The sequence below is a fragment of the Ammospiza caudacuta genome, chromosome 5 (genome assembly GCF_027887145.1).
Source record: "Ammospiza caudacuta isolate bAmmCau1 chromosome 5, bAmmCau1.pri, whole genome shotgun sequence".
NCBI lineage: Eukaryota > Metazoa > Chordata > Aves > Passeriformes > Passerellidae > Ammospiza > Ammospiza caudacuta.
The window spans coordinates 13,341,207-13,354,288 of record NC_080597.1 but is presented as its reverse complement, the minus strand read 5'-3'; the positions used below and the strand labels follow the sequence as shown (position 1 = coordinate 13,354,288).

General features: G+C 43.8%; 1 protein-coding gene across 2 annotated transcripts in view; it reads left to right on the top strand.

The window, feature by feature from the left end:
- The window catches only part of CREB3L2 (cAMP responsive element binding protein 3 like 2), a 75,091-nt gene extending 66,553 nt beyond the window's left edge, over nucleotides 1-8,538 (top strand). For both annotated transcript variants that reach the window (XM_058804957.1, XM_058804956.1), the window contains exons 10-12: nucleotides 27-153; nucleotides 835-1,060; nucleotides 1,868-8,538. In XM_058804957.1, the coding sequence (XP_058660940.1) occupies nucleotides 27-153; nucleotides 835-1,060; nucleotides 1,868-1,943 (429 nt within the window). In that variant the 3' untranslated portion in view covers nucleotides 1,944-8,538. The remainder of the gene's footprint in view (nucleotides 1-26; nucleotides 154-834; nucleotides 1,061-1,867) is intronic.
- The last annotated feature ends 4,544 nt before the right edge of the window (nucleotides 8,539-13,082 follow it).

Genomic DNA, 13,082 nt, shown 5'->3' with positions numbered 1-13,082 from the left:
CCTCTCCTGCCTCCTCCCTTTGCCAGATGGTGGTGCTGTGCTTTGCAGTAGTTTTTGGCAGCTTCTCTCAGAGCTATGGGCCATACCCTTCTGCTACAAAGATGGTGTTGCCCAGGCAGCATTCCTCGCCAGAGTCCTACACAGATTCCATTGGTAAGTGACAGCTATTCCAGTCTTGCTCTTTCCTTGGTTGTACTTAAGCACTTTTTTTCCACACCCATTCCCAACCCCCTTCTCAAGCACCTCTTGCATTTCTGCTCCTTAAATGGCCATTTTTTAATGTATACCTCTGTTTTTCTAAGAAGAATAGCTTGTCTGATGCTGATGGCAGCAGACTTCATAAAAATGAGCAAAACTTTTTCCCCACTAGCCTGCTTGGTACTTCTGTTTAAAGACTTTTTTGTCTCTGTTTGCAGAACTAAAGTTAGTGGTCTGTGAAGGGTAGCAGGGTTTCTCCTTGGTAGCAGATGTTCATAATGTTAAAATGCACAAATTATTTCAGTGGCTGTTTTCTTTGCCAGTGTCACCAAAGAGTCCAAGGACTGAATGGGGAACTGTTAGTATTACATAACCATAATGAAACAATATATTATCAAAGTTATTATTTAATTTTATCCTTGTTTTTTGAGTAATTTAGGGCTTTTTGATCCCTACCTAGACCATTCCTGTGGTTTCTTTCTTCAGCTCTCAAATTGCCCCAGTTAATCACTATGAAAAGAAAAGGCCTTTGCAGCTTTGGTTCTGCCCTAACAGTTTCTATTTCCTGAAATGGCCAGGGTTGTTCTCTGAGCTGTGTGTTGCTCATCTCATTTTGCCTTCTCTCTTTGTATGCAGTGAGGTCAAGGAGCCTCCTAATTTATGAAGAGCCTCAACAGCTGGAGGAGCCATCCAGCGCGATCTCCTTCGCAGATCGCAGTGACCGACAAACAGACACCTCCAAGTTCACAGCACTGTCCCTGGAGGCTGTGCCAGGGACACAGCAGGATGAAATCATGCAGTTCACAATAGCCAACGAGACCAGGCTAGAGAAATCAGTGCTGCTGGGCCTGCAGCAGCACAGGTGAGTGCAGGGTAGGCTGCTTGTCACACGGGTGTTCTGTGTCACTCTTGTTCATGCCTGAAGGACAGAGGTTAGGCTAGCACTAACACTTCATATGCTGGGCACCATGAAGCATGTAGGAGGAATTTGGCTTTTATCTGGAGAGCCTATAGGCAAAGTCACTGTTGCTCTGGAGAAGTGGTTGCAAGAGAATTGTAGTAATACATCAACCAAATTCAGTACTTCTGCCAGAAACCTAACCCCTGTAAGCCTGTTAGTTGGGCCTACCCCCTTCTTTAAAGCACTTACTTGTGTGCTTCCCAAAGGAATAAGCTTTTGGCAGTTGTACGGAAGTGTGAGGTTGTGATTCACTGGAATTTCAATGAGGTTAGGGCATGAAGAGCTGGAGTTTCTCACAGCAGTGATTTTACTGAAGCATTACTGCTGCAAGTTTGCAGGACTCAGTCTCCTGAGACAGACATGTACAATTATCTGACTACTTAAGTTCTCACACTGAATTCCCTCACTTTCAGCATAAATGTAAGGGATTTTTTTTTTGTTTGCTTTTTATTTTTAGCATAAATGTAAGTTTTTCAGGCCTCTGAAAAGAGAGTCACTGGTTTAAATATATGTGCTTTCATCTGCTGCACCTTTGCTTGCCAAAGAGATGACTACTTTAGGATAATTCAGTATGTTACCAGACCCAGCTAACTGACCAATACCTTGCTGGTAAATACTGAATGGATCTTTAGCATTAGCAAAATCAAGCAGGGTATGTACTTAAAAACTTACTGTTAGCATTAACCTTTGGTTTTTTGTTCCCTACAGAGTCAACTCGGAACTAGAAGGAAATGAAACACTGAAGATAATTGAAATAGACAGAAGAGTCAATGCCACCTCTTAAAAATAAAAAAAGGCCTTTTTTCTTGACTTCCCTCCTTCCCACATATTTTCAACCAAAGTTCCCCTGACTTGTCATCCTCAGTGAACCAAAGTACAAAAGAGAGGGAGTTCAACTTCTGCATTGACTGATGGGGCTGTGACTACAGATGGGATCTCTTGTCTCTGTAACTCCCTTCCTCACGTGGCACACAGTCCCTGTCTCTGCTTTTGTCCCTTTCCTGTCTAACACTGCAAGGGCAGCACTGAATTATGATGGCAGATGATGCCAGCAGTGTGCCAGTGACTGTGTGTGCCTGTACATGCACACAGCCTGATCTGAGCACAAAGACATTCTGGAGAAGGGTGAATTGTGCAAAACCAATGGGAGCATGTGGGTGATGGTTTTCTTGGGAGAAGGTAATGGAGAGAGAAAGGAGATGCAGCATGATGGTGCTTAGAGTCTCACCACAGCTCTGTGCCTGCTGGTCTGCAGCCCTGGAGCCTTTTGGGGGATAGAGAAGCATATGTGTAGCCTGCTGCTGAGGGACAAGAAAGGGTCCTGACACTGCTGAGCTCACAGCACAGGCAGGAGAGGGCTGGTCCATGATGCTGCTGGATTGCCTTCTCCCCTCCAGTCTCTTCATCACTTAGCAGGATAGGCTTCTCTGTGCATTGAATGCAGTCCTGGTGGGCTTCCCTGCTTCCACCCTTGAGAAATTAAGCAAAGATTAGTCACTGTCTTACCACACACTGTGTGGGAGAAGTATGCTAGTTTAACTAAATCTGTTTAGAAAGCAGGTTTTGTTACATTTATGCAATAGTTTAGATGGATGCCCTTTAGTCTGCTGAAGTCTAATCTATTTAGCTTAAGTCAGTTCCTTCCCAACAAACTAAATCAATGTAAGGCTTAAACCAGAAGTGCCTCCTGAGAGTCGTGTATGGATTTAATTTATTGGCTTCTAGCTGGATGATGAAAATTCTTGTGTAGACCCCGTTCAGATTGTCTTGTGTTTTCCTTTCCTTGCTATCTTCCTGTTACTGTTGTAAATAGTATTTATTAGCTTTGAAACATTCTGTTCAGGTAGTTGCAATGAAGAGAACTGAGCTTTGCTAACCCTTCAAGTGATCTGGGCAGACCCTGAAATTGGACAAACATCACTGAATGCCCATTTCCTCCCCTTAAGCTTGAATTGCCCTAAAATAAAGCCAGGTGTCTTGTTTTCCTCTTACCTGCTTTTCCAGAGGTGTGGTCTGAGACCAGCTGCCTTGGGTACAGATAGGCCAGTTCACACCTAGAGGTGGTGGATCCTGTATTAAGTGTTGTTTGCCAAGGCAGCCTCTGATCTGAGGAGCTGATTACATGGGCAGGAGACCTGTCAAAAGAGGAATGAGATGAGCACATGAAGTGACTGGCCCAAGCTCAGGAGGAAGCCAAGAGCAGCATTCAGGTCTGATCCTGGTCCAGCCCTCTTCTCTGTGCTTTGATCCTTCTTGCCCTATGGTGTACTCCATGTGCCCTCTCTGTCTCTCTCTCAGTACCCTGGTCATGCCTTTGCCTGAGCTGTGCTTCTTGCAGTTTGTCCTTGCAGGGACATCGTTGAACTCAGTCCAGAATTTGTGCAGGGTTTTATCTGGTTCCTGCAGAAGGGCACTCATGCTCCATTGAGGATGGATCTAATGTGAAAATCCCTAATTCAGCAGGCTAGCAGAGCTACTTAACAGTTTACCAGAAGAAGTCAATTTAAAAAAAAAAAGTAATTTGAAGCTCTTTATTCTTTTATTTTTTTTTTCCTAATGATAAATAAGGGAAAAACTAACCTAGCCTTACAAATAATTTTTTACTATGTACAGTAGATATTTCTTGCAACTATTCTATTTTGTAAAATATTGAATTTGTATTTTATTACAGCAGCTGTCACACCAGCTCCTTCCTTGTTCTTCATTCTCCTTAGACTTTCTTCCTTCTCCTTAGACTTTCTTCCTTCAGCATCCTATTTGCCACCCTCAGGCCTGACTCAAAATCCAGTGAAATGAATGGAAGGGATTTGGTGGATTGGAGGGGACTATGGATCAATCCTCCCTGTGCCATTTTAAGAGGGTGTTTCACATCAGTGACAGTGAAACAAGTGCCTGACTCCATGAGCTCGTTCTGGTGTGCAGATTTGCCCTTCTAGCTAATTCTCTATTCTTCTACCCAAGTGCCTTATTGTTTTACCTGAGGTGACAATGAGAGGAGGAATGCTGTTGTAGTCTGTTTTGCAAGTGTTCCCATCTTGGCATGGGTCAGCCTCCACCATAAAGTCTGTTTCCCTTCACAGTGATCCTGCTGCATTCTCTGCATCATTCCAGTATCCATTAACAACTTTTGTATGTGTGGGTTGTTTTTTTTTTTTTTTTTTTTATGGTTTTAAGACAGTGGTCACTTGTGAGTGCCACAAGGGGTGGCCGCATTGCTCAGCCACTTGAGGTCAGCAAAGTGACAGGAGAACGTTGGGATTGACCCCAGCTGGTCAGCGTAAGTGGCCAAGGTCATAGTTTAGAAAATTCCTTAATTTTTTTTTCCCAGAGCACCCTTGGTTTGCTGCCTTTGAGGGCAGCCAAGTGGTTGAATGTTTTGCACAAGAGGCCCCAGGGTGTGAAGCCAACACCACTTTCCAGCCTTGCAGTTTGCAGTGTCAGCCTGAGCTCCTGCCCATTGCCAGCTAAATGGATCACCTCCCATTCCAGATACAGCTGGTGACTCCTCTGTGTGAAAACCTAAGTGGAATTATTTCTCAGCTCTTAAAGGATAGATGGTTTTGCACAACCAAAATAGCTCCTCCTCTCTGAAGCCTACTGCACTGGCCACCATTAAAACTTTGCCCTTTTTTAGTTTAATTTGGGCATACTGGTTCAAATCTGGTTGGAAGATAGTCAATTGTGTTTTCATCCTGAGCATTTGAAACTGGCCATGGTCTAGGTCAGGCCTCTGTACTAATCCATCCAAGCCAGTTTGGCCATTCTGATGTCTTGTAAGTATTTGATAATCTATTACTATAATCTTAATTTGTGTACTCCTTTAAGTTATTTTTAGGTACTCTTTTTTAGGGAATCTCTTGACCTAGCACACACATTGCTTGGGGATTTATTGTATTACATGTTAGTTTAGAATAAGGAAAAGCTTTGCTTCACTGTGCTATCTTTGTGATCATTTTTCTTCAGGGGCCTTAACGGAGCAGGTTTCTCTGCCAGAGGCCCAGGAATCCCCTGCCATCACCTACTCAGAGGCTGTGGTGTGGCAAGGACTCATGAGCTCCAGAGGGGGTTTGTGTCCCTGTTCTGTGCCTAGCAGGGGACAGGAGAGGCAGGACAAGGTGCCATTGCCCTGCCAGCCTCAGCATGCAGGGATGGGAATGCTGATGCACTGCAGCCCACGTGGAGAGGCAGCTTCTGTGCTCTGAGTTAGGGGCACAGGAGTAGTGAGGCATATCAGGGAGGATGCCAGTAAGTGCTTTTAGTCAGTCCAGCTCTATTACTTGAGGCCTTAGCCTTCAGCCAGTGTGGTTTTTCTGCTGATCAGTTACCTGGTGCTGTGGAATCAAAGGTCTGTGTTTGGACAGGGCAAGCAAGGCCTTGTGTACTACATAATTTTCATTTCCAGCAGAGGACTTAAATGATAAAGAGTCCTCAGCTGTAAGGTTAAGTTGCTCACCAGCACAATTTTATACACAGTAGTTAACTTACCTTTAGGCCTGTAGCTTTAGAGCATGTTTAGATCTGCTGGGTCTTTGCTTCTAGGGAGATAAGCTATGAAGGAATATAGGGCATTATTTTATATATATGTATATTTTAAAAGTCTGAATCACACGGCATGTGACGTTTCTAACCTTGTTACTAGGGTGTAGATAGTGTTCAGTTCTTTTCTCCCCAGGCTATTTATATTTCTTTGCTGCACTTCTTTAATTTCATTTGCACCACTCAATATTTTTCAGCAGCACAGACTGATGGATTAGGCTGAGGTTCTTAGGCCAGATCCCAGCTGATACAACCAGCATGGTGTTCACACACTGCTCTTGGAGGCTGCAGGTCTGATTTATACTGACAGGGGACCTCTTCCTGTCACAGTGTATCTTAATGTGTTCTTGATTCTTCTAACATAGACCAAAAATTAATCTAAAAACTTTTTTTATTCCTGCTAAAGAAACCAACCCACCTCTCCACTCCCATCCCTCCAAGCTATCAGTGGTGAATTCTGTCTAGACACTTTTAGAATGTAGGTCAAGTGAGTGAATGATGCTAATTGCTACATTGGGAGGGATTTCCACTGAGTATTTGGGCTCTAGATTCTAGCTAATGCCAAGAGGCCATTGTTCAAAACCCACGCAGCTCAGAACAGAGGAATACAGAGTATTTTTATACTCCTGGTGACTAAAATATTTCTTTCTCCAGTCACTAATTAAAAAGGGAACATTTTGTGTTCTGAAGGTGAAATGATAGGTCAGTACTTTGTAGCTACTAAAGTTGTCCCAGCCTATATAACACTGTAGTGCTATGATGTGTTGCTGCTTTGCACTCTCTAGCATTAAGGTTTGGCGACTTTGGGGGTTGCAAAGGGGAATGAACTGATGCATGTGTTAAGTAAGGTCTTTACAAAGAAAATGTAAGGATTCAGTTCATCTTGTAGCTTTCACATGGCCAATAAAGTGGCATTGAGCATTCAGAGAATTTGTTGAAGGTTAATCCTGATTAATACTGCATTGCTTAGGTGATCAGCATCCATTGGAGACTCCACGATTGACAGGCAAATTGCAATTTGGTTTTCTCATTTTTATGTCAAGTCTTTTTCTGCTTTACCAAGGTGTGTGTATATATATATATATATGAATCAAATTTCTGTATAGAAAAAAGTTCATCATGCAGGAAACTCATTTGTGATGCTGTTTGGATCTGATGCTGAATGGAGTTTGGATATTCTTTATTAGCAGTAGTCTCTTATCTGCCTTACAACCAATCTCCAGATTCTTCCTCCAAGAGCTGCAGCTAAAGAGGTGAGAACAGAACATGGGAAAGCTGGATTCGTAGACCTGTTTTACAGAAAGGGTGAAAGAAAAGGCAGGTGAAGGAACTCCTTGCATCACAGGGAAGCCTTCTAGCTCTTGATTCCATAAATCAGCAGTAATAGCCTAAATCAGCAGTGATCGTCTCTTTCATTAGTTCCTTGCTAGGTTTAGGTTCACTCCTGTTCCCCTTGCTCTTTAATGCTATGCAGTCCTGTTTATACATACCTGACCTTTATGTTATATCCCACTTTACCCTCTAAACAGCAGGTGAAAATCTTTCTGAGCCTTAGCAGTCCATAATGCAGGGAGTGGAAGAGAGAGAGGGAGAAGCAGAGGCAGGTACTGAATTTTGTTAAACAGAACTCTGCTCATATCTGACTTTACCATAGCAGACTTCAATCAGTGGTGCTGATGTAGTGGCATCTTGCTTTCTTCATTTGTACAGTTAGAATGAGTGTGTGTGTGTGCATTTGTGCACATGTACGTGGTGAATATCAAAAGGTATCAAAACCACAGAGTTTTGAGTTTTCTTCTTGTAGTAAGTGTTGCTAAATAAAGGCATCTGCCTGATCACACAGGGCACTTTGGGCTTGGTGCAGCAGAAAGTCCAGGCGTTTCTCTCTGAGAGCTGTTCACATTCCACATCACTGAGCACTTGTAAAACTGTTGTGTGAATTGCTCTGAAGACTGTCCTGTGATTAATTGTTAACTGAGTGTTGTTGCACTGTGTCATTTTGTGTGTGTGTCTAGATTGTCTGGCCTTTCCAGACACCAGTTCTGGCTTGGTACAAAAAACTAATTATTTTGTATTCTGGTATCATTTCTGGTCTGCAGAATTATGGCTTTGAATGCTTTTTTTTAATTATTATTTTCTTTTTAAGTGGTGTAAATTGCCTTAAAAGGTGGCCCCTGGGAGCACTGGTGCCCTAACCACCCTCAGCACAGTGAGATGCAATCCAGGGGAAGCAGTTTCCTCTCAGAGGGTGCTGCAAGTACATCTCAGTTTCCCTGAGATTCACTGGGCCTTCCAAGGGTAAATTACCTGCTGGTGCTCTCTTGAGGAGAAGTATCCATGGCCAATTCCATTGCCTTGGGCTGTGCAGAGCAGTCACTGCTGTGACACCCCTAGGGCACTTCAGCTGGTGTTTGCCTTTCCCTCTGTGCATGTGGGTGCAGAATAGGTTTGTGCAAACATGTAAAACTGTCTAAGATGACAGGGACAGTGATACCAGTGCAAAAGCACACCACTCCCCCCTCAGAACTCCTCAGTAAACTTCACTGGGGCCTCTTCTGACTGCAGATATCTCTATTCTCTTGCCTTGTCTATTTAACTCTGTGTCTGTGTTCAGTGACCTTGCTATTTTTGTACAAGTGCTGTCATCTGGATACAGTCCCACCTGATTGTTCACACTGCAAACATGTCCATTGGGTGGAAAGAAATTGCTGTTTTTCCTTTTTTAAATCATCTGCCTGATTCTGTGAGAGAACAGACTACCTGCTTTTTTAGCCTAAACATGTATGTAGTGAAGTATGTTATGCTTTTCATTTCTTGCAAATAAATATTTTCTGTAGAAAAAAGCAATTGCTACTTGTTTGATTTCCTGATGACTGGAAAAAATGTGGGCCCTCGACTTTCCCAGGTGTGCCAGTGTGTGCAATGTGTCCATTTAGTAACTGGTAATTTAGTGATGGAAAAGGAAGGATATGGGGTTTTACTGAAGTTTTACCCTTCCCTTTTTGAGGTTGGCAGAGAATTATATCTCAGTAATGAGTGGCAATCAGGGCCAGCAGCATTTAACAGTGATAATGACACTCAGCGCAGCACTGTGCTACAGCCCCATTAGGGCTGATGCCAAGGGGGCATTGCTTCAGCCAGGGACACTGAGGAGCTGTCACCTGGAGTGGCAGGGCTGGCTGGGGCTCATCTGGGTGGGCAAACAGCCCAGACAGGGAAGGTGAGGCCTTTCCCTGCTCTGGGCTTGTTCAAACTGGAGTGAACTCTTAAATAGCACTTTTTGCTTTGGCTTTTTGGGATGTGTTCTTCTGCTGGCCTCAGCTCCTTTCCTTAGCCTGCCTCCCCCCTGAGATAATTTGGGAGCTTTCTGCAGCAATTTGGAATTTGTTCTGCCTGTGTGAGCAACCAGCATGACACCCTGCAGCCAAACCCAGCATCCAACCAGGGCACAGAGCTGACCTCTGCTCCTTTGATGGACATGGAAAAGGAAATGCCTGATTCTTTCAGTCTGGGGACTCTGTGGCTTTGCTGGTTGCCACCATGATATTTTATGGAAAATCCCTTCGCCAGGATTTTTCTCCTGAGAAGCCTCAGAAAAGAAATGTAAACAATAATTATCTGATTGCTTGGAATGTAGTTTGGAGGTTGCTTACCAACAGGTGCATCTTGGATTGGTTCCATGTGAATTGTTTTTACTTAATGACCAGTCTCAGTCCAGCTGTGTCAGGACTCTGGTCGCTCACAGGTTTTTATTTTCATTGTTGTCTAGCCTTCTGATGAATTATTTTCTCTATAGCTTAGTATAGTTTTAGTATATGATTTCCTTTAATATAATAGAATATAATATCATAAAATAATAAATCAGCCTTCTGAGAGCTTGGAGTCAGATTCTCATCTCTCACCTCACCCTGGGGACCCACAACATCACAACAGCTGGTCACCCAGGGAACTGGACTGTGGATGACCTAGTGCCAATGTGAAAATTACCTGTGCATATCTGGCACCCCAAATGTACATTAATTTGTTTTATGCCAGTTTTCTACTGGGAAGGAGACCTCAGAGATGAGTACCATGTATCCCTAGAACAGCAACCAAGAATTTATCTTCCACAGGAGCTACTAGCAATGGAGGAATAGTTCCAGTTTAACTGAAAATGGGAGTGAGAGATGGCTTTGGTGCGTCCTTCCCAAGGCCTCTTAGAGAAGGCTGCTCTAGAGTTTGGGGAAGGCAGCATGCCATGGAAGTTGGAACACTGTGGCCTGCACTAAATTTCTGGCTGATGTGGGTTTTCAGAAATGCTTTGATTTGGTGCTAAAGAGGTTAAAGGAGCAAAAGAAATTGGCAGTGATGGAAGAAAAAAAAAAGGAAGCTCTTCTCCAAGGATCTACCCCGTGTGCCTCTTGCTTTCCAAAGAGGCAGTTTCCCTTGCCAGGACTATTGATCCAGGGCACTTGTTTGCAGCATCAAGACATATATAGCATTTTTAGAGGAAAATCGTTAGACTGTGACTGATTGGGAAAGTTACCCTCAGCTTAGCTTTAGCTGAGCTCAGTTCCTCCAAGCAAACAAAGCACAGGCCTGTGATTAGCCACTGGTTAAGAATCTCCTCAATCTCCTTGTGACCCTTGAAGCATCACACAGCAGGTGATGCTGCAGGGAGCCTGTGACTGAAAAAGAACCCCCCACACAATGGGGAAATGCTGTGTGATGAGCTGTCAGCCTCCCTACCTACCAGCCTCCAGGACATGCTGTTGTTGGAAAAGCATCTTGCTGTTTGACTCCAAGGCTGGATTTTGATGCTCCTTTTTTTTTTTGCAGGACAGGAGGGAGGATGTCCAAATGCAGCTCAGGATGCCTCTCATGGCATGCTTGGGTAGAAATTGTTCTCCTTGTGCTGTTAGCTATTGTTTGTACCTGCGTTACAGCAGCACAGACTTCACCCCCCTTGAAGGTATTTCATGGAAGATTCATTCCTGATGCTCCCTTTCCTGATTTGTTTGCTTTAGGATTTTTTTAGTACCATGAGCCTCATGGTCATGGCATGCTGGTGAATTTGGCTTGCCCTGTTTATTCCATGCTTCAGATTCCTGGTCTGCAAAGCCGCTGGTAGCTTCCTCCTCTCTGCAAATCACACTGAGATTAAGCAAAGCAAGGTGATTCAAAGGAGATAGCAATTGGAAACAAAAGCATATTTCCTTTCTAATGGATAATAATGCTTGCATGTCTTGTCTCACTCCAGTTTGTTCCTCAAAAAGTCAAAGTGATTTATTTGGTTTCTTATTTTCTTGGTGTTGTCTCCCTGTGGGCTTCAAATGGTTATGCTTTCATTATTGAATTGGTCTTACACTCTATTTGCACGAGTTCTATACATTGCTATAAAATTACTATTTTTTATCTCTCCAGTAAGAAGGAAATTAAAAGTTCTGGCCCCTGTCTTTACTGTGGCACAGCTGAGGGAAGATAAGAATAAGTTCATGACTGTTGGATTGTCTCATTTTCTCTGTCTAAAGCAATGCTTAGGGTCTGGTTAGCCCTTTTTTTAAAACCTTTTTGATAAAAATCTGCATTTGATCTGCTCAGCTGTGGTGGGTCCCTCCTTGCTGAGCCTCAGCATCCCTCAGTTTCCCAGCGGATGAGCAGTGCTCCACTAGACCTTCAGATGTTGTCCAAAAGGGAATGATGCTGTGGGTGGATCCAATCTATCAGCATTGGATCTGGAAAGCGAAGCTGGCCTTTTATGCCACATTAAAAAAAATATTTACAATTCGAGGAGATGCAGATACATGCATACACATGTCTATGTGTATAAATATATTTTTATATGTTTTATATTTTTTCATTGAATGTTGGGGGCTAACCTGGGATTGAATTTTGTGTGAATTTAAGGAATATGGAGCATTTAAGTAGACTGACTTCTCACTAGCTAGCCTGGCTTCTCACTAGCTAGCCTGGCACACTGAACAAGTAAGGTTGCCTCATCCTTTTCCTCCCCAATCTCCTTTTTCATATATCCATCTCTTTTCTATTAGAAAAAGAATTTTCAGTCCCTCCCACTGCAATAAAACTTACCACAGTGCACACAGTCTGTGCACACTGGAGTGTTCAAAATGGGATTTTACAGGCATGTGAGTAGTGGAATAAACCTTCCCTTGGCTTTACTCCAAAAGGCTGAAATCCCTCCTTTCGCTGCAGCTCCTCCATCATTCCCACCATCCACCCTGCTGTTCATGGCATGCAGTGTGGTGAGAAGTTCCCACCCAGGAAAAAGAGCTCCCCACCTGCTGAACCTTGTCAGCTCTCCCAGACAATCAGGGCAGGCACCACGGAGTGGGGTGAGGTGCTCCATTTAACCTGACAGCACTTAACCCAGACCTTGGAGTTAGGATTTTTTGTTTGCATGATAATCCCAGATACTGGCAAAACCTGCTAAAAATCTATTTTCGTGCTCATGCTTTCCCTCCTGGCCCGGTGGTGTTTCTGCAGCCACACCTTGGAGCAAATGTGATACTCCCACAAAGTTTCCACTGTTGCTGCCTTCCTGTACCCACAGGGATTGGCAGCCCCACCACAGGTGTAATAGCTAAGCAGGGCTTTCCTTCACGAGCCTCAGACTCTCTCATAATTGCTCATATTCAGAAAAAAAAAAGGCAAAGGAAGTCAATTTAGCTCTCCATGTTGCAAATGAGTCATGCAAATTGCAGCAGTCAGAGGAAAAATAGGTGATCCCGGAGCAGGGTGTAAATTTGGTCATGTGGATAAAAGAAGGGTTATTGACAAGCAGGAGCTGCAGGAGAGCTTGTGCTGGAGGAGGAGGTGGCTCAGTGGCATGGATCTTCACTGGAGAGGGGGTAGGAAACCCTGATGGGCTGTTAGGCTGTGCTCCAGATGCTCTGGGGGAGGTGGAGCTGGGGCACAGAGCTGGTGACAGAGCTGTTCTCATGTGGGCCAGAGGCTGAGAGAATAAAGCTGTGAGATGATGCACAGTGTTCTGCTCTCCCAGTGCAAAATTAATTTGCAGTTACAGGTTTTTTAGCGCATGTCATTGGCATCTTCTCATGGCAACAGGCCACAAAACTTTCACCAATGACAAAACCTCAAAACAGCACTAATAAGAGAGGGATCACTCCCCATCCTCGAAGCTGACTTTTGGGCTGGCTCTGAACTGCTCTTTGACAGCTCCAACTCAAAATGGTTTAGTTTGGTTCTGCAAAAAACATTTGTTACATAGTCTTAAATTTAATGCTTTCACAAGGAATATTCACTGCTGATTTCCCTGGAAGTTCAACCAGAGACTTCCCAGCTCTCAATGGAAAAGGACCAATGGTTCCAGTGGAGCTCCATGCTGGTTTGGAGATCTCTGCACACAGCTCAGAGGAGGATCCAGACC